General features: G+C 41.5%; 1 protein-coding gene and 1 pseudogene across 1 annotated transcript; one reads left to right on the plus strand and one right to left on the minus strand.

Annotated features, from left to right (window-relative positions):
• Nucleotides 1–777: 777 nt before the first annotated feature.
• On the minus strand, nt 778–1,279 carry LOC138176542 (cytochrome c oxidase subunit 6A1, mitochondrial pseudogene; annotated as a pseudogene).
• An 11,500-nt stretch (nt 1,280–12,779) lies between these two features.
• Nucleotides 12,780–14,186, plus strand: LOC138176533 (endogenous retrovirus group K member 7 Gag polyprotein-like). Its single transcript, XM_069107318.1, has one exon. The coding sequence runs from the start codon at nt 12,780–12,782 to the stop codon at nt 14,184–14,186; it is 1,407 nt and encodes a 468-aa protein (XP_068963419.1).
• Nucleotides 14,187–21,750: the final 7,564 nt, after the last annotated feature.

Raw genomic sequence — 21,750 nt, forward strand, 5'->3', positions numbered from 1 at the left:
ATTTGTTCTATTGTCTCCTTTAAACCTGTTCCTTTTCAAAAGCATTTGCTTCTAACTACCCTCTGCCACAATTTGTCCTCCCTTCTATCATCCTCATTCTTATGACCTCCCCCCTACTTTCCTATAAGGTAAGATACCCAATTGAGTGTGTATGTTATTCTCACCAAATCCAATGTGAGTAAGGTTTCCTCATTCCCTTTCACCTTCCTGCTCTTCCACTCCATTGTAACAATCTTCTGACTCCTTTATTTGAGTAATAGACCCCATTCTATCTCTCGCCCTCAAATTCTCCTAATATATTTCTCTCTCACCTCTTAATTTGATATTTTAGGTATTCCTTCACATTCAACTCACTCTGTGACCTCTGTCTTTGTATACATGTACACACATATTCACACAAACATATATATACATATACACACACGTACCTACCTATATATACATATATATGCAAGTATAAATATATATATATATATATATATATATACAGACACACACACATATATAATCCCTTCAACTATCATACTGAGAAAAATCTCATGTGATATAAACATCATCTTTCCATGTAAGGATATAAATAGTTCAACTTTAATGAGTTCCCTATGATTTCTCTTTCCTCTTTACCTTTTTGTGCTTCTCTTGCTTCTTGTATTTGAAAGTCAAATTTTCAGTTCACCTCTGGTTTTTCATTAAGAATGCTTGAAAGTCCTCTATTTTATTGAATTTTCATATTTTCCCCTGAAATCTTATACTCAGTTTTGCTGGGTAGGTGATTCTCAGTTTTTTTGGGTTTTTTTAAGGATTAGAATTATTTATTTAAGCCATCCCAATCACAAGCAAAATGATAAAAGGTCAGCACATTTGTCACATGTGATGCAAGTGAACCTAAGGTCCCCTGTAATTTTCTGTTCCACATAGAAAAGGATGGTCCAGCCACTGCTGTGGTCCCCAGTGCTTGATTAGCGTGGTCCCAGTTTTCTTTACTCATCCTCATACCCTGTTGGGAGAGGATTGACTTGATGGTTTCTGTCTCCCCATGGGAAGGGCTTGGTCTGGATGCAGTGATGGGGGTAGGGGACGAATTCGGGCCTCTTTTGATGCTCCCACGACTTCAGGTAGGCGTTCAACATGCTGACCGCCACCCCGGGGAGCTCCACGAAGTAGGTCAGCTTCCTCCACATGCAGCCTGAGCCCTCCTTGCTGTGGGCACCACTGGAGAGGGCCTGCCTCACCAGGGCGTTGACCTGGCCCAGCTGCGCCCGCTCGCTGTTACAGCCATCTTCCCGGTGATTCTCAGTTTTAATCTTAGCTCCTTTGACCTACTGAATATCATATTCAAGCCCTTACTGTAGAAGCTGCTAGATCTTGTGTTATTCTAACTGTGTTTCCACAATATTCACATTGTTTTTTCCAGACTGCTTGTAATATAATTTTTTTCCTTTACTTGAATTTAAGTATAATATTCCAAGGAGTTTTCTTTTTGGAATCTTTTTCAGAGGCAATCTGTAAATTCTTTCCATTTCTATTTTGCCCAATGGTTCTAGAATATCAGGGCAATTTTCCTTGATAATTTCTTAAAAGGTGATGTCTAAGCTCCTTTTTTAAAAAATGGCTTTCAAGTAGTTCAATAATTATTAAATTATTTTTCCTGGACTTGTTTTCCAGGTCAGTGGCTTTTCCAGTGAGATATGTCACATTGTCTTCTATTTTTTCATTCATTTGGACTTGTTTTATAATTTCTTGATTTCTCATAAAGTCATTAACTTTCCATTTGTTCAATCTAATTTGGAAGTAATCATTTTCTTCATTGAGCTTTTATAATTCCTTTTTTATCCAATCAATTCTGCTTTTTAAGGCATTCTTCTACTCATTGGCTTTTTGGACCTCTTTAGCCATTTGAGTAAGTCTGTTTTTAAGGTGTTATTCTCTTTAACAATCCATTGACCCATTTTTCATTATTTTCTTGCTGCATTCTCATTTCACTTCTCAATATTTCTTCTGTTTCTCTTATATGATTTTCAAAATCTTTCTTGAACTCCTCCATGGCCTGTGATCAATTCATATTTTTCTTGGAATTTTTTGATGCAGGACTTTTGACTTTGATGTCTTCTTTATTTCTATGTTTTCATCCTCTTTGTCCCCCAAAAGGATTTAATAGTCTGATTATGCTCCCTCTGTTTGCTCATCTTACCAGCCAATTACTTGACTTTTGAGATCTTTTCTATGGTAAATCTCTGCTTCCAGAATGGAAATTGCTGCATCTAAAATATCTGGGCTTTTGTGCAGCTGTTGTCAGAGCTTTTTGCTGACACCTGTCTAAGAACAGTGAAAAGGATGCCCTCTCTACAGCCTCCATAAGCTGTGCCACTCTAGTGCTCCTTACCCCAGAATCAAAACCCAAGATGGCAACCTAGATCCAAACAAGTCAAAGCAAGAGATATTACCCTCTGAAAGTTCACTTTGCCCCCCTATTATCTGTAGGCCTGAAGCTCAGGAGGTAACCATGTGGCAACAGTTTCAGCCACCCCCTCCTCTGCTACCTGGTGGTCAGGGCCCAGACCAGGCCCATTTCTTACCCAGTGCCAACAGAGTTCTCCTACTGACCTTTTACTTTCTCTTTGGTGTTTATGGGTTGGGAAGTCTGGAAACTGCCACAGACTTCAGTGATTCACTCTCCTGAAGTCTGCTCTGGCCAGTCTGGGCACCGGATCTTCTCCAGAATGGCTCATACAGAATTGTGCTCTGCTCCCGGTTTGGTGCAATAGACCATTCCTGTTAGCCTGTCAGGCTGCCTTCAGAGGGGATTGTTTTTCTCTCTGTCACTTTGTGGGTTCTATAGCTACAAAATTTGTTTAAAGTTATTTGTATAGGTATTGTGGGCAATTGGAGAAGAAGCTCAAGAAAGCCCTGCTTTTACTCCACCATCTTGGCTCTGCCTGTTTTCCCTTCATCTTTTAGAACAGGAGAAGAAGGATTTGTTCTCAAAATAAGAAAACAATACTTTTTTTAGGACACCAAAGAAGAAAAGTGAACAAGCTGTTCCTTAAATTTGTTGAAGAAGTTGATTTGATCTAAGATATGAGGAATGAAGTCATCTTTCAGAAAAACATGAATGTGTCACTTTTCCAAGGATAACAAAATATTTTTTACAAAAATGGGGGAAGAGCATCAGCAGCATGGTACATTTTATTTCTGTTTTAAAGGTAAGATTGTTTCTTAATATTTCCTTTACTTAGAAGTTATTACCCTGTGGGAGCAGCTGTATTCAATACTTTCCTCAGGTAGAGGATTGAGTCTTTGACAGTCTTCCTAGACATCTTTTGTAGCATATCTGAACCTTCTTTATTAAGAAACACTGGGTATTGGCTATTAGTCAATCAATAAACCTTGATGCACTTATTTTGTATCCTGTAATCTATCCTAAGCTATAGATTTCTCATCTGCACCAGTCCTTCTTATGGACTAAAACTCCTTTCAAAAATCACTACCAATTTAATAATCAATTTCTTTTTTGTATCCTCTCCTCAGTAGCCTCTATCTGCTTCTATTCCAGTATAGTACTGGTTTAAAAGTACAAGAATGCTAAGCCAAGGAAGGCAGTTGGAAAGTGCATTGAATAGAGCTGTGCCTTCTAGTCTCTACCTTGGACAATGTGTGTGAAATCTGGCCCATCCCTTCTCCTCTTCAGCTTTTCTTTCCTCTTCTGAAAAATGAAAATGTAGGACTAAAGGATTCCAAATATTTAGACATGCTCTGGTTAAATAATGAGCATACTAAGAAAAAATGCACACAGAAAAGGCTTACAAATTTAATCTGCATTCTAATTTTTCTTTACCTTTGTCTTAAATCCAGAATGCCAAGGAAAAAAATCACTCAAGCCCTGAGTTGTACCAACTGTCAATTTAAGTATTATACTCATATTATCACTTTATTAGTTGCTTCTTGCGAGACCCCCTAGGAACACACTACAGCACATACCTACACTGAGGTTACTCTGGGTACTTAAAAGGTATGTGACCTGGATATAAACTCTGATGGATTCTCTTGTGATGCAAAGACTTTGCTTATGGTCCTGAAGTCTGAGGACTATGGTATTCATATACAGACAGAATCATTACAAGTGGATGGGTTGCCCATCTGGTGAAGAATTCTTAGGTCATGTAGACTGAAAAGCAGTTTGTGCCTGTTAACAATCACAGAGTTCTCAAACCCATCTCTCAACTTCTACTGAGCTTTTGGAATGCTAAATGTGAGATCATAGTCAAAGACAGAAAGGGAATCAAATTACTGGGTCAACTAATTCATATCAAAATAGACTTTCTCACTGCAAATGAAACCTAAAGATAGAAGAAAATTGAAACTGAATTTCAAGACAACTCATAGGTTCTCCCTGGAGAAATAAACAAATCTAAAAGCACCAGGAAATTACATGTAATTTCATGGGGCATTTGAGCATTTTGTGTTGCAAAGTTCATGACCTGTATAAGAATCATAGTATTGTCACTAAAATTTTTTTTCTGGGCATGAAGAGGTTGTGCAATTCTGTGAAGAACTTGTAGACTCCTCCCCTAAACAATTTGAACCCCCATGATCTGAGAAAGTCCAAAACCTGGATTGGCAGATGAGGAGAGACATTGGGCCCTCTTTGAGATTAAACTACCATAATTATTTGCATGCTATGGCATAACAGACATCCTGTTTTGTTCTTTGAGTGATTTCAAAATGCTCCTCTCTGTGTCAACAACTGTAGGGTCAGATGAAGCTGACCAGGAGCATTCTTCTGTGTATGACTGAGACCCTGTCTTCTTATTTTATGGACATATACTATGTTATGTCTTGTTAATGGTTAAGGAAACTGAGATATCCTGGATCTTTAATATCAATTGATAAGTGAATACTACTCTTATCTTATTGTATTCAAATGCTATTCATTTTAGAAATTCCTTTCTCATATCATCGTTAATCATATGGAGAGCATAATTTTGTCTAACAGGCACCCTGAGCCCGGGAATGCAGGGAGGAGTGAGAGGGAATTAATCTGAAGATTAAAAATCTGCTTTATCTTTGAGTTCATTGTCTTATGATAAACTCCCATGCATTTCTCTATATGTACTGTTAATCTGAAAGTTTGGTTAAAGAAGAAAACAGGCTAGGTCATATACATTTTTCACATCTATTCCCTTAGAGCTAGCAAAAACTTGTACACAGAGCCAGAACCTAAGTTCTGACTGCATGAACAAATGAATGAGAAAGCTTACATAAATTTTAGAACCATCCCAATTCAGAGTGGCTATGTCACTCAATTTTATGATCTACATATGTTTACTATCTATACCATGGAAAGAAGTTTCTTAGTTGTAAGTATAGTTTGACAAGACAATAGACAAAGTAGTCTCTGTGGAGACATTTACAATCTCAGGATGTCTCTCTTTTCCCCATCTGTAATGTACCCCGAAGATAAGAGAAATTCCATTATGAATTTCCTAGAATCCTGCCACAAAGGGGAGAATACCTATTTCTGACCTTATCTGGTCTTTCAAGTTACAGACAAAGGGTACTTATTTAAGCAAAGAAAAGTAGTCTGTTTGATTAGTTCAGACTTTGACTCTTATTGAAATCCAAAAATGATATTTAATTATTATCAGTATGCTTCACAAGCTTTGACAGAAATAAACCCTCATTTTCAGACTAATTTGAATGAATACGCATGAACTTAGTAAGGGTTGACATTAAATTGTGCCACTTACTTGGGTGGACAGTGCTAGAGTTTGGATTCTTTACCTGGACTGCCCTCCTGAAGGAATTATTCAACTGAAAAGATCCTGCCCTGGGCAGGATGGCAAGTTGTTTCTGTACCCTTGTTCCTAAAAGAAATCTGCTACTTCATTGTAGTCTGCATTTTTCTCTCTAAGCTCTCAGTGTCGTTTCTCAGGTGCTAAATAATCACCTTTCTCCATCCACTTTATCTTAAAAAAAAAGAAAAAGAAATAAAAAATGGCTATAGTCCTGATGGACTCACATATCCCCTAATTTAACTTCATCTGGATTTGCCCTTTTAAATTTGAAACCTCAGGGGTGCTCTGAGGAAGACTGGCATGAACCAATTACATTATCAAGTCTTGAATCCTTGCAAATTACCCCACCCCTTCCTCTGAATAATATTAGGAGATTTGTAACAACCTTCTAATTCCTCCTTCTGTGTCATTAATTGTGCACTCTGTATTTGTATTTGTCCTGTCAGTATTCCTGCTTCTGTGTGTCTCTGTTTCTATATCCTGTGTGCTCTGAGTGATTCTATTACCTTGTAAGATTTAAAATATAGGCAGCAAAGACTTCTAAGGGTTACAGCTAGAAAAACAAAGAAACGTGTAAGGCTTTTTTCCTTTGTGGTTCCTGATCTGATCAACCTGGAAATACAGTGAACAGGCAGATACAGATAAAATTTTTTAGTGAATTTTGAAGGTATTGAAATTAATAATAAAGAAGTCTGGAAACTGATCAGAGATAGAAAATTGATTTGAGATAGGAGGAGAAAACTGCTGAGACTTTGGGGATATATCCAGAAGCTCAACCTTTGCTAAAATACTTCCAGGCAATCCTGATCATTTACCATTCCTCACTCCCTCCCCATAGTTAAAAGCACATGTCAATATATGGATTGTAACAGTCTCAAGGCTTCTGGTTAACATCTCTCATCCCAGATCAGATTAAGAGAAGAGAATGTTGGAAAATTATATGTAAAACTTACATCACCATTCACCACCTGGCAAAAGGAAATGAGGGGCAACAATCACAGGTTGTTAGTAGCCCTAATGGCCCAATGCCTCTGGGCACTTTGCAGCACACCACTCTGGACAAAGCCTGGAAATGTCACCCAGGTTCTATATATTCTGCCCTCCCTGCCCCAGTATATTCAAATGCCCCAGGTTCAGTAATTACTGCAATTGCTGTGAGGGGAGAGGTGCATAGGTCAGGTGAAGAGTAAACATTCCCTAAGCCATGCCACCAAGAATTATCACTACTGTGAAGGCACTGACATCAGCCTCCCCAGGCCCTAGGAGGTGCCTTTTGTTGAACCCCTGGCAATGCCTAGTAAGATGAGAATCCAGTCAGTCTCTGCTCTTGGTAATTCTACACTTTTCTGTTTCAGTTGAAAAAATGTTTGTGTATGTATGTATGCATATGTGGAAATGTGTATATATGTGTATGTGTGTGTGTATGTGTGTTAATTTGGAGGTTTATGGACTACCAAATTTGCTATCTATGTGAGATTCCAGAATGCAATTAATTTCTAGGCATATAATTAATGATAAAGGAAAGAAAAGATACTGAGTAAATTTTTAAAGAACTGGAAAACATTATTATTGTGATTCAACTAATTTGATTGGGTATATACTTTTTTTTATCTTTGGAGGGACTTCTCCTCCTCCAGGGCAATTGGGGTTAAGTGAATTGCCCAAAGTCACATGGTTAGTTAGGGTTAAGTATCTGAGGCCCAATATGAACCCAGGTCCTCCTGACTACAGGGCCCCTGCCCTATTTACTGCACCATGTTAGGACATCCTGATTGGGTATATTCTTCTTGGTGTATAAAAAATATTGAATGCCCTCTTCATTACAAACATATTTTTGAGTAAGGAACTTTGTGGTATATAGGAATTATGCAATTACCAGGAATTTAGTACTTAATAATACTTCAGAAAATTATTTATGTTACTCAGGGACATTTTATACCAACTTTGCTTTAATGGATTCCAGTGTTTAAAGGCTTGGTTTTGCTTTAAAGTGGAAAAGACAGCTATCATTTTAAAATTTTCCAACTAATTTTCCTCTGTAGAAAATTATAGATTACACTGCTTAACATCAGGATAAAATTTTTAAACTTTACTTTTTAAAGAAGGATAATGCTTTTAGAAGAAATGATTTGGGAAAAAATCTTTGTGATTTTTAGAAAACCTACTAAATTGTCATTTGCAAGATAATTTATTGCTAAATTACTGCAATGGGTTGTAAAGCAGAAGAACTCTTGCTGTTTTGATGAAAATTGTAGTTATTCCATGGCCTAAGCAAGAGTTGAATTAGTGTTTGAACTTATTATAAGTGTAAGATTCACTTTCTGAAGTGTCTCATTCTTCCAGAGCATAATTAGAGAAGAATACATAAGTTTGTGAAACAAGGACATCAACCTATGAGGTTGAACTTAGGAATCTCTTGTCTGCTTAAGCTGGAATGAAATTCAAGAACAGAAAATTGTTAGTGAAGAATAGTAACTTATGAGCTCTTCTGTGTTATCTTACTAGGATTTTTTTTCCTTTTGTTTTGATATATGAAAGAATCCCTCTTTTTCCTTTTATAGCAAATTTCTATAATCAAGAAGTTTTGTAGGTACAATACTAAATCTATTAAATTATAGATGGATATTGGAACATCTATGAATTTCTATAAAAGGATACAAGAAGGGATAGCTTACAATTTTAACTTATATTCATAACCAAAATATAATAATATAGGGATAACATCCTCCTAAGGAGGAAATGATTAGACTAAGTAATAAGACAAAGAAGTAATGTAATAGAAAGAAGTAATGTAATAGATGTCTTTAAAAGGGTAGTAAATTTTGAGAAAACCAAGAGAATTAGACTGATTCTTCTAATAATTATACACAGAAGTATATGTTTGGATCTCAAAATCATGGGATTTTATCATCATTTTATTTATATCATGGAAATTTAAACTTTAAATTTGTTTTGCTAGTAAGATTTCAAATTTATATTTTCACACAAAAGTCATATAAGATAATGGTAAAAGTAAGTGAAATTATTTTCTGCCTGATAACTTTAAAAGGAAGTAGAGTACATTTTATGGTTGGAGCCTCACATTTTAAAAGATTCTTTTACCAGGTAGAGGGTTTAGGTAAGGACAGAAACAGCAGATGATACTTGAACTGAAATTCTCTGAAGTTTGAAAAATGAAGAAGTGGTCTATTACAAAGAAGAGATGAAATAAAGTTGATCAGACAGTGATTAAGTGCAGAGACATGGTCACAGGTACCTGGTCCCTCGAATTCAGACGAGTCTAAGGAAGACTTACAATGGAGGTTCAAAAAGGGATTGTGTTTCTCTGTCTCTCTGCCCAGATCTTAGTAGCCCTAATAAATCCTTAAACAAATAACCAAACTTCTGGGGAGTTGGAGAAGAGGTTTGATCTGTCCTAGGTAAACAGAGAGGTTCATGTGCTAAGGTACATGGTGACCATATCAAGACATATCAAAGAAAAACAATATGCATTATGAACAGAACATAAACATTGTCTTGCCAGCTCCTGTCTCAATGTTTGATCAGTCATTATAATAAAAAACTTGGAACTTCAACTTTACACCTGTGGTTCAGCTTATTTAACCTTCTTGGCACAAAAAAAGAAAATCTTCAGAACTTTCTTATCTACGAGATGACCACAACTTTCAAGCCCACAGATTTATTTTCTTTTGCAAAGGTTCCATCTTCTGAAAATATTCATGTTGTGCTTTGTGTGGGGATTAATGGTGCACAGCCATGCATTAGTGGACATTCTGTTGATGGCAATTCCTCTGATCAAGTTGCCACAACATTTTGGAACTGGCACAGAAAAGGGAATCATTTGGTTTTAAAAATTCCCTATCTTGTATAATTTCCTTTCGTCTAGCCATGACTTTTAATCTGAAATATAGTTGCTGCTACTGTAAGAGATAGAGATTTGATGTCAGGTTCTGGAAACTCTGGGTTCAAGTGAATTTTCTGATTCAAACTTTTGGGCAACTTCACTGTGTCACTTATTTCACAGTGTTTCATGAAACTCTCTAAACCCCTAAAATGCAGAGTGGGAGCTGACATGCATTGGTAGAGAGGTTCCTCACCAAAAATTCTCTATCATTCTCTGTCCCTTCCTGTCTCTGTCTTTCTCTCTCCCTCTTATCTTTTGAGTTGATCTTGAGCCCACATACAAATATTGCGCATACTCACTTTCATAGTCACCCTCATAGTCACATTTTCTCTTTCTGCCAAAGTGATCTTTCAAAGCCCAAGTTTGACCATTCCCTTTACATACTCAATAAATTCTAATCACTCCCTATTATCTCCAGGATCAATTCCCTTCAACTATTCTCAGTCTGAGAAAAGTTTCATAAGTTACAATGACTGTTTTTCCATGTAGGGATGTAAATGTTTCAACTTTGGTAAGTTCCTTATGATTTCTTTTCCCTGTTTACCTTCTCATGCTTCTCTTGCTTCTTGTATCTGAATGTCAAAATTTCTATTCAACTCTGGTTTTTTCATCAAGAATGCTTGAAAGTCCTCTATTCCACTAAATGACCATATTTTTCCCTGAAACATGATACTCAGTTTTGCTGGGTAGGTGATTCTTGGTTTTAATCACAGATCCTTTGACCTCTTGAATATCATATTCCAAGCCCTTCGATCCCTCAGTGTAGAAGATGCCAGATCCTGTGTTGTTCTAATTGTGTTTCCACAATATTCAAACTGTTTCTTCTTGACTGCTTGTAATAGTTTCTCCTTGATCTGGGAATTCTGGAACCTGGCTATAATATTCCTTGGAGTTTTATTTTAGGGATCTTTTTCTGGATGTGTTTGGTATATTCTTTCAACCTCTATTTTGTCCTGTAGTTCTAAAACATCAGGGCAGTTTTCCTTGAGGATTTCTTGAAGGATGATTTCTAGGTTCTTTTTTTGATCATGGCTCTTAGGTAGTCCAATAATTTTAAAATTATCTCTCCTGGATCTATTTCCCAGGTCAGTGGTTTTCCCAATGAGATATTTCACATTGCCTTCTATTTTTTCATTTGTTTAGATCTATTTAATGGTATTTTGATTTCTCATAAAGAAACTAGCTTCCATTTGTACAATCTAATTCTGAAGGAATGATTCTCTTCAGTGAGCTTTTGAGATTCTTTTTCCATCTGGCATAGTCAGATTTTTAAGGCATTCTTCTCCTCATTGCCTTTTTGAGCCTCTTTTGCCATTTGAGTTAGTCTATTTTTTAATGTGTTATTTTCTTCAGTCAAGCTGTTGACTCTCATTTCATAATTTCTTCACATCATTCTAATTTCTCTTCCCAATTTTTCCTCCAGTTCTCTTATTTGGTTTTCAAAATCCTTCTTAAGGTCCTCTATGGCCTATAACCAGCTTGTATTTTGCTTGGAAGCTTTTGGTGCAGGAGTTCTGACTTCAGTGTCTTCCTCATGTTCCATGGTTTCATCCTTTTTGTCCCCAAAATAGGAGTGTAAAGTTGGGCTGCTTTGCTTCCTTTACCTGCTCATGTTGCCACTCAAATACTTGACTTTTGGGCTTTTTGCCACAGTAGGACTCTCGCACCAGACAGGGGAGCTTCACTCCAAATGCTGGGGTTTTCTCAGTTGCTGAAGTTATTAGTAGGGTGCCCTCTCTGAAGCCTCCACATGCTCTGGCAAGCTGGTCACACACCCCAGGACCTCCACCCTAGACCTCAATCCAGATCCAAGAAAGTGAAAGCAAGAGTGATTACCCCTCATACTGGTTGCTTCATCCCCCTACAATCTGCAGGCCAGAAGCTGAAGCTGCCATGTTGCAGTGGTTGCACAGCCGCAGTGCCTCAGTGGCTTCTCACACCCAGGGCAAAGACCAACTGCACTCCCAAACTACCAGATCCCAAAAATCCACACTTCATTGACCTCTCACTTTGTCCTTAGCATCTATGGGTTGATAATTCTGGAAACCACCAGAGCTGCTGGTGATCTGAAGTCCCTCCACCCGGAGGCTGCTGAGGCCCACCCTGAGGCTAAAACCTCCAGCTCAAGCAGGGCTGGGGTCGTCTTCCCAATTGTTGCGCTGGCCACTTCCTGCCAGCCTGCCAGGCTGTCCTCAGTGAAAGGTTAGCTTCTCTGTGTCATTTTGTGAATTATGTAGCTTTAAAGTTTGTTCATAGTCACCTTTTACATGAATTGGAGGATGTGGGAGCCAGAGCCCCTTGGAGGTCCTGTTTCTACTCTGCCATCTTGACTCTACCCAAACTAATTTTTGCATTCAATAAAATCTCAATTTCATTACCAAAAACATTTGAATTAGAAAAAATAATTTAAAAATTCATTTAGTAAAACAACAAAAGCAAAAAATTTCAAAGAAATAATGAATATATATATACATATATATGTGTGTGTGTATGGTACTGGCTAAGAAATAGAATGGTAGATCAGTGGAATAGTGTTGGGGGTCGGCTCTGGACCAGGGCCCCTGAGTGGATCGTGAGACGCCTGGGGGTCAGCCCCTGAGTGGACCATGAGACGCCTGGAGGTCTCTACCCCTTCGGGTACTGGATGGCCTCACTAACAAGCTGGCTCCACCCTCAGGGAGGTGGCCTCACTAACAGGCTGGCTCCACCCTCAGGGAGGTACTTGGGAGGAGCGCACCCCGCCCCTTTAGGAGGGGCACGCAAGGCGAGGGATATAAAAGGGAGAACACGGAAGGGTTGGGGGGGAACTTCTGCTGACAATAAAGAGCTGAGAACGGTCCTCGGGTGTTCTGCCTGGTTTCTTCCCCCAACCCCCACCCCGGGTTGGGAGCCGGAGACGTCCGAAGACCACTGACTGGAGGTGGTAAGTAGGAGGCGGGGGTCGGGGCTATTCAAGAGAACCCCGACAGCTGGCGCCCAAACAGGGACGAACAGGGACTTGAAGGACCGCCTGCCCCACCTAAGCAGGCTTGGGTGGGAAGACTAGGTAGCCTCGGTAGCCGCTGATAGGCCCGAGAAGAATGGGGCAGGGAAGGAGTCTGCCCCGCATTGAGCCCGAGGACCAAGGAGTAGTAGCATGTCAGCTCTATAAGTTATGCCGTCATCATGGCATAAAAATTCACATTAAGAGCTGCTGGAACTTTATAAAACAAGTGTGGACTGTCTGTCCCTGGTTACAATATTCCGGCATAGATCAGAACAGATGGGGAGTCGTAGGACAACAAATGGCGTCTTTCCACGCCAATTCCCCTGGGGTACTCACTGATGAGGATTTTACAATCTTTAGAGTAGTCCAAGCTCTTTTTCAGTCCAATCCACCAACCCCTCTAGAAACTAAAGAAACTCAAGTGGGGAGTTCCATAAGGGGATCTTCAGATGAGGAAGAAGAGGGAGCGCCCCCAATATACCCGTGGGGAGAATTCCGCTGTGCAGCCGCTCCCGAACACCCTGAATTAGTGAAAGAGGGAAAATGGCGCCGCAGTAAAAATTCCAACAAGGGTGCAGCCAGCTCAAATGCGGAAGTGAAGACGCGGCGCAGTAAAAATTCCAACGGGGGTGGAGGCAGCTCAGATGAGGAACTGCAGCAGTTGCGCAGTACAAATTCCAATGGGGGCAGGGCCAAAGGCTATGCTGAGGCAGCAGATCAGGATTCATGGCCGCCCCCACCTCCCGAGATAACCATGCCCGAAGTCCTTCCAGGGATGGTAGCAGCCATGTCGTTGGGAGCCCCTAAAGGTTCCTTTAGATACGGGGCTCGCCAAAAACGGCCTGTGCCGGGAGTTCTAACCGCTAGCATAGCAAGAGCAGTGGAAGAAGGAGAGGAAGTAGATCTAGATGAGTGGAACCTTGCCTTTCCGGTCCTTATAGAAGATGCAGGAACTGATAATGAGAGGAGATTTCACCGTCCAGTTCCTTTTAAGCTTATGAAAGAATTGAAAGAAGCCGTCTCCAAATACGGCCTGTCTTCTCCCTATGTTAGGAAACTGATTACCAATGCCTCCACCGGATTCCCCTGGACACCTCACGACTTCAAAGAAGTCATGGGTGCAGTCCTTGATCCTGGACAATTCGTAGCCTTCAAGGCTGCGGTAAGGAGAGTGGCAGCCGGTTACATCAAACAACGTGGCATAGTCGATGTTGACGATGCCATGAATATGATAACCGGGTCCGGTCCTTATGCCACCGTTGAGGCACAATTAACTTTTGATGCCAATGTCAAGACCGCTGTCAGTGAGTATCATCTGCAGGCGCTTGAGAAATTAGGGAGTACAGGTGGAGGGGCTGCCCGCCTGGTGGGACTAAAACAAAGAGCTAATGAAAGTCCCACGTACTTTGTCAGTCGGGTGCAAGAGACTGTCCACCGAGTGATGGGCAGGGGAGAAGGAACGGACTTACTTATCACCCAATTAGTGAAGGAGGGTCTTTGACAGGAATATGCAAACGCTCTTGCGGGCTTAAGCCCTACCGCCTCTCTTGAAGAGATAGTTGATAGGCTGTTAGATGCCCCTGGCAAAGATCCCCCTCTCCAGGCAATGGCCTCAGCACTAGTAGAATCCAACCAGGCGATGGCCACTGCCATTACTAGCAGCCTCCAACAGCTTGTTAAGGGCCAGAGATTGGGACCCAAGAAATGCTTTAAATGCGGGAAGGAAGGGCACTTTAAAGCACACTGTCGCAGTGTTCCCACAACCCCATCACAGCCCACGTGTTTTTGTGGTGGAAAGTCCGGCCATATTGCAAAATTCTGCCGGTCACGACCAAACCTCCGACCAGGTCAGGGAAACGGGAGGCGGGGACCCCCCATCCCCAGAGGGGGTCCCCGAGAAGCCACAATGTATCTAGTCATGGGGCCCGGGGAGACTCAGAGTATCAACCTTGTATTGCAACAAGCACCCCCTTACAGCCGTCAATAACTGTCCTGACAGCACAGGCGCCCCCGGGAGAAGAAATAGTAATACCGCCTTGGGAAACCTTTTCTATCCAGGTGGAAACAAAACCGTTCCCTCGGTTAGTAGTGGGAATGTCAGGCTTTACGCCTTACATCACTCACACTCAAATGTTAGACCCGGGACAAGGGCTTGTATGTCTTACCAACCCACACGCCTATTCCCTACATCTTCGACCCGGAGAACATGTTGGAAGGGCCATTCCCCTCCCTTGTATGGGAGAGAGCCTCCCCAAGGCAGCTAACCCTGACGTTGCTCTTCACTGGTGCGAGAAAATAGAGAATACGTGCCTGTATCAGCAATGCCATATTCACAATGCCTATAGAGATTACAAATATGCTGATATAATTATCCATCACAAAATACATCAGGTTTACCATTTGGGGAAATAAACTAGAAAATTTATTAAGATACTAAAAGACTGAGTCCCAAAACCAGAAAGTGAAAGCCATCAGAGTAGTTATGACATTGGCACAGGTAGATAAAGTAGAAAGCACCCACATTCTCAAGCCTTTAAAACAGAACAGGCTATCTCAGGCAAAGGTCCTCCTCTCCCCACTCACAGCAACCACCCAGCGTCCTGGAAGCACGCTTCCAGCAGCTCCGGCCCCTGGCAGTCCTCAGCAGGAGTCCTAACTCAAAAAAAAAAAAAGGCAACCGCCACCAACTGCCAACCGCAGGACCGTTAGCTCGGCTTTTCACTTTCTCTTGCTCTGCTATGTCAGCACGTCCGTGGGGCATGGGAGATCTTTAAATCCCATAACCCTTACATTCGGCCCCAAGATCTTTCATGTCCCTTACTTGGCAAAAATATAGTAGGAATAACTGGTGTCAACAAAATTTCACAACAATATAACAAGAATAGCACACAATAAACACAAAAAAACATATTTTAGGGTGGGGCTTGAGCACAAGCTCCCCATCATTCCCCCCACCCCGAACAAATGGGGCCCCAAAATCTTGTGGTAAGGGGTGAAGATCTCTTCTTCTATGGCTACTTGCTGCTGAAATCAGATGTAGAGCTGTCCCTGTCCTTAGGGGTCCAATTTGAGAGGTCAGTTCTTAATATGCTTGATGCCAGGTCCAAGGGTGACACATCACAGTTGCAGACAGGGGGTGACATCCAGCTTAAGCTATCAGGCATCTACAGATGGAGGGTACCAAGCCTGTGGAAACAAATCTAACAAACAAGGTGAACAAACAAAAAATCAAGAAGAAGCAAAGAGACAATAACCAGACTATTGTAGCCTCACTCACGGTAGAATAAATGATTTAAGGGTACAATTTTGTAATCATCTTCTCCAGAATAAACACTAGTTACAGTGTTATCCTTCCCATATGCTATAATCTCTGTAGCCTTTTTAATTCATCCAACTGTTCAGCCACAATCCTGTGACAAATAGTGGGGCTATGTATGTACCCTTGTGGCAAGCGAGTGAAAGTATATTGTCTACCCTGCCAAGTGAAAGCGAAGTGGTCCCATTGTTTAGAGTCTATTGGGATGGTGAAGAAGGCATTTGCCAAGTCAATAACTGCGTACCAAGTCCCATCATATTTCTGGATCCTTTCTATTAAGGTGATGGTATCTGGAACAGCAGCATACAAAGAAGGAGTCACCTTATTCAACTGTCTATAATCCACAGTCATTCTCCACGTCCCATCTGATTTTCTTACTGGCCAGACAGGATTATTCCATCTTGTGGTTGTAGGGACTAACACTCCTGCTTCAATATATTCCTTTATAGTAGTGGCAATTTCATCTTGCCATCTGGCACACGATACTGTTTTAAAGTAATTACTTCAGAAGGTTCAGGTAAAGTGATTGGGTCCATTTTTAGTTTTCCTACTAAAACTGTATTAATTCCTATCTTCCTCACAGCAAATTGGTATCTTCCTTCAGGTAAATTCAAAGTCATGCCTCTCAATACATCTATTACAATGATGTATTCAGGAATGGGTACAACAACCACAGCATATTCCTTCTTAGGTAACTGCCCAATTTTCATTGTTATTTTAACCTGTCTGGCTGATATTTCAGTGCCTCCAAGACCTGTGATGGTAATAGGAGTTCCATGTTTAAACTTATCAGGGTTTCCATAGATAAGTGTGGCCTCAGCCCCAGTATCAATCAGTGCCCTAGTCACAGTAGTTGATCCATTCTTCCAATATATTGTTAAACCAATATGGGGTCTGCAATCTCTTCTGCATATTTCTTTTATCTGGGCTGGGGCTTGGCCTATCTCCTATTCCCCCTGAAGGTGGGGCAAACTTGGATACAAAGATTCAGATTCAGAAATACCTGCGGGGGTGGTTCCTGCTTCCCTGTTCATTCTAATGCTAAGTACTTTTTCTTGGTACAGCTTATGCAGCTCTTCAGTTGGAGTACCATCTATTCTTCTAAAGTCCACCCCAGCTCTTAATAGAGCAGTGAACAGTTCCCTTCTTGTGGGTCTATTTTGTTCTGAATCCTCTGGCTGTTTACTCTTCTCTCTCGAGGCAATTTGTCTTTTTCCCATTCCCCTAAATCGCTTAATTGTGAAATCTTATCCAGCACCTCTGAAAGAGGGTGCCCTATTTCTCCAATTAAAAGAGTCAGAATTAGGTGCTTATATGCAGGAGGAGCCGTCTTCACTATGATATTTCTATGAGGAACTCCTAGGGGGGTATCATAATATGCATTTGCATCTCCAATCAGGATAGCAGTTTTCATTACCTCCTCCTTTAGCTTTCTCATACAGTCTCTAAGTGAGTACCAGGGTCTGTCTCCCCTAGGCCACATGGATTCAGTTGGATATTGCTTTTTGCAACCTTCTGCAGCTAAAGCTAGAAGATTCGTTTTGTTATTTCCTCCTTGCATATGATGATCCCTAAAAGCCTGGTGTACAAAAGGATTCTGACTGATACTTATGAATTTTAAACAGTCCTCATTGTCCAGTGTTATTCCTCCAGTGCCTTCATCAGTGATTCTTACTATCCAAGACACTAAAGACTCCCCCATTCTTTGGGTAAATCTACTCAATATATCAGTGATCTCCTGTTGAGTGAAATCCTCAATTATCTCCCTAGACTCTGTTTTGCCTCGGTGGTTCTCCTGCCTTCTTCTTCGTATGGGGAGAGCTTCTACATTAGGAGACTCCTCATCTAACCTTGTTCCATTCTCCTCACACACATTCTCCTGGAAGCTGTCAGGGCAACTCTGCCCAGCCTGTACAAAAGCTGCATGCACATTCCTTCTGCTAGTTTTTTGCTTCCTTTTAGCTACATGAACAGTAGCTTGCTCCTGGACCACATGAGTCCCTCCAGTTTCCTCTTCTGAGTACTGTGACACAGAAGAATCCTCAGGCAAACCAGCTGAATCCCTAGCCATCCTAGCTCTTTCCTTCAGCAGCTTATCCCTACTTTTACACATAAGGCGATAACTTGTTAGCCGCACCCAGCCTCTCCTGCACACTCCTGCCAGTTCTTTGCCTGGTTCTATGAGTATTGCTTTCAAACATCTTTCCAAATCTCCAGGTTCTCCCTCTTTTAGCCTTGGTTCCCAGTTTTCACAGGGCCCTGTGCTTTTAGCCCATTCTCTGGCTAGAGAGGAATAAGGCAAATCCTCCCATCCTGGAATAGCCATTTCTCCCTCTAAAGCCCCACTGCTTCCAAATAGAGGCCTGACATTTTGTGATCCCATCCTCGTCTCCAAATGTATCAGCAATGCCATATTCACAATGCCTATAGAGATTACAAATATGCTGATATAATTATCCATCACAAAATACATCAGGTTTACCATTTGGGGAAATAAACTAGAAAATTTATTAAGATACCAAAAGACTGAGTCCCAAAACCAGAAAGTGAAAGCCATCAGAGTAGTTATGACATTGGCACAGGTAGATAAAGTAGAAAGCACCCACATTCTCAAGCCTTTAAAACAGAACAGGCTACCTCAGGCAAAGGTCCTCCTCTCCCCACTCACAGCAACCACCCAGCGTCCTGGAAGCACGCTTCCAGCAGCTCTGGCCCCTGGCAGTCCTCAGCAGGAGTCCTAACTCAAAAAAAAAAAAAAAGGCAACCGCCACCAACTGCCAACCGCAGGACCGTTAGCTCGGCTTTTCACTTTCTCTTGCTCTGCTATGTCAGCACGTCCATGGGGCATGGGAGATCTTTAAATCCCATAACCCTTACAGCGCCCCATGATGACAATCCTAGTGGAAGGAGAAAAAATAGTGGGCATGCTTGATACAGGGGCCGACTGTTCTGTTATCAATGATGACCAGTGGAAAGCTTCATGGCCTCTTCAAGCCACTGCCCAAACCGTGACAGGAGTTGGAGGCGCCCAAGGGGTGCTCAGGGTAGCAAGACAATTACAATGGTCCCACGATCAGTACTCAGGGTTTATAAAACCCCTCAAAATCAGCGGCCTCCCATACGCCCTATGGGGTCGTGACATCCTCACCCAAATGGGCGTTCATATTTCCACCCCTGATCACATGCATTCAAACTAATAGGGGCCACTGAACAAGTGAGCTGCCCCCGTATTACCTGGAAATCTGATAGCCCTATATGGGTAGATCAGTGGCCCCTGTCCACAGAGAAGCTCACAGCCTTAAGAAATATAGTACAGGGTCTTTTAGAGGCTGGCCGTATTGAACCCACCACTAGCCCCTTTAATTCACCTGTTTTTGTCATCCGTAAGAAGAGTGGGGCATGGAGAATGCTCATTGATTTGAGAGCTGTGAATGAGAGCATGGTTACCATGGGAGCCCTCCAACCAGGACTCCCCAATCCGGTTGCTATTCCAAAAGATTGGAAGATGGTAGTTATAGATATAAAAGATTGCTTTTACAGTATTCCATTACATCCAGATGACAAACATAAATTTGCCTTTTCTGTGCCATCTACCAATTTTCAAGAACCTTACCAAAGATACCAGTTTGTCATCCTTCCTCAGGGGATGAGTAATAACCCTACTTTGTGCCAATTATATATCCAAACTATACTTGCACCACTACGTTTCCAAAATCGGCATGTACAAATAATCCATTATATGGATGACATTTTAATTGCCACCCCCACTCAAGATGAAACCGATAAGATGTTGCGAGCAGTAGTGAATACCCTGGAGGCCCATGGGCTACTAATAGCGCCAGAAAAGGTACAAAGTTCTCCTCCCTTTAATTATCTTGGACACCAAATTCGAGAGGGGCGTGTTTCTCGCAGTCCGCCTCCCATTGATCCCCAGCAGATATGAACGCTGAATGATTTTCAAAGGCTCATTGGGTCTATACAATGGCTGCGGTCGGTTATGCCTATCCCTGAGTCTTTGATGATCCCACTTTATCAAATCCTTCAAGGGGACTCCAGCCTTACATCCCCAAGAAAATGGACCCCCGAAGCCAAAGAACCCCTACAAAATATTATGTCCAAATTTGATTCAGGTGTTATCCAATATGATCCAAAATCTCCTGTTTTTGCCACTGTTTTGGAATGTCGCACCCCCATAGGATGTCTTTATCAGACCAGAGGGGTTTTAGAATGGCTCTACCCACCAAAGTCAAAATGCATCCTACCTAATAAATGGGAGAACCTAGCACAGTTCCTTATCCAGATCGCGGACCGTGCCTTACAATTATTTGGAATCTACCCTATTTTCAATTGCTCGGTTACTGAGTCCGCCCTTAGAGAATTTGCTCAGGCATCTTTCTCATGGGCATCTCTACTCACTATGGGCCAATTCAAGACATTGCCCTTACCTCCTGTGATGAGAGGCTGGAAATCCCTTCCCCTAACACTCCCTTTTAAAGTTGTATCTGCCTCACCACTTCAAGGCCCTAATGTTTTTACTGATGCAACCAAAGATCACCGAGCAGCTGTGTATATTCCTGCCCGTAAGATGTTGAAAGTTTATACTACCCCTTATACATCAGCTCAAAAGAATGAGCTGTTTGCTATTATGCAAGCCCTTCAATTGGTTGCAAAGGAAGATTTTAATCTTATAACAGATAGCCTATATTGTGCTCAAGCATTGGCATCCTTGCCTGATGCTTTTATTAATCCTTCCATTTCTACCATTGCTTCACTTCTTTATTCTGTACAATCATTACTTCTTGCTCGTTCCTGTTCTATTTATGTTTTACATGTTCGTTCGCATACTTCCACCTCTGGTCCAATATATCAAGGTAACTCTATAGTGGACCAAGCCCTGTATTTTTGCTTAGAGTCTGACGCCTCTTTGGCGCATGCCAAATACCATCTCTCTGCCCGATCACTTCGATTTTTATATGGCCTTTCTAAAGAACAAGCTAGTGCAATTGTTAAGCGATGTACTGCCTGTGTTCCCTTTCGACCTCCCCCTCGTGAAATATCAGTAAACCTTCGTGGTGATCGTCCAAATGCCCTCTGGCAGATGGACATCACACATTTTCGTAGTTCCATTATTCATGTTTCTGTAGATACCTTTTCTGGATTCCTATGGCCTCCCTTCAACCAAAAGAAACTACCCGTGCAGTTATAGCCCATCTCTATAAAAATTTTGCCCTAGTGGGGGTCCCAAAAATTATAAAAACCGATAATGGACCTGCCTATACCTCTACCGCCTTTCAAACCTTTTGTCGGGAATTTTCCATTCACCATGTCACTGGTTTCCCATATAATCCCACCGGTCAGGCAATTGTGGAACGAGCAAACCGCACTTTAGAAACGCTCCTTCTTAAACAAAAAGGGGGAGTTGGCGGGCGCCTGACTCGTGGTACTTTAGCACAAGTGCTATATACCATCAATTTTTTGCAATTCCGTGACGATGGTACCACTCCCGCCATGCGCTTCCTTGGCGCCATAGATACCCAGACCCAGAAAAGTAGCGGGACAAGCCTGCTCCAGGAACCCAAAACCTGCCTACTAGGAGCCAGAGTATATTGGAGAGATCACACAGGCAACTGGCAGGGTCCTGGCACAGTAAAGGTTAGAGGTCAGGGTTATCTTTGTATCCAACCAGATGGAGAGTCTGCCGAGGTCTGGGTTCCCATCCGAAGAACCAGAGAAGTGGCGACACACCAAG

Source organism: Petaurus breviceps, unplaced genomic scaffold (assembly GCF_028583685.1).
Source record: "Petaurus breviceps papuanus isolate PSGF00001 unplaced genomic scaffold, PetGlider_PUasm1.0 89893, whole genome shotgun sequence".
Lineage (NCBI taxonomy): Eukaryota > Metazoa > Chordata > Mammalia > Diprotodontia > Petauridae > Petaurus > Petaurus breviceps.

Bases quoted from the DNA above. Each gene is read 5' to 3' on its own strand.
- LOC138176533 (XM_069107318.1), top strand. From the start codon at position 12,780: ATGGGGCAGGGAAGGAGTCTGCCCCGCATTGAGCCCGAGGACCAAGGA.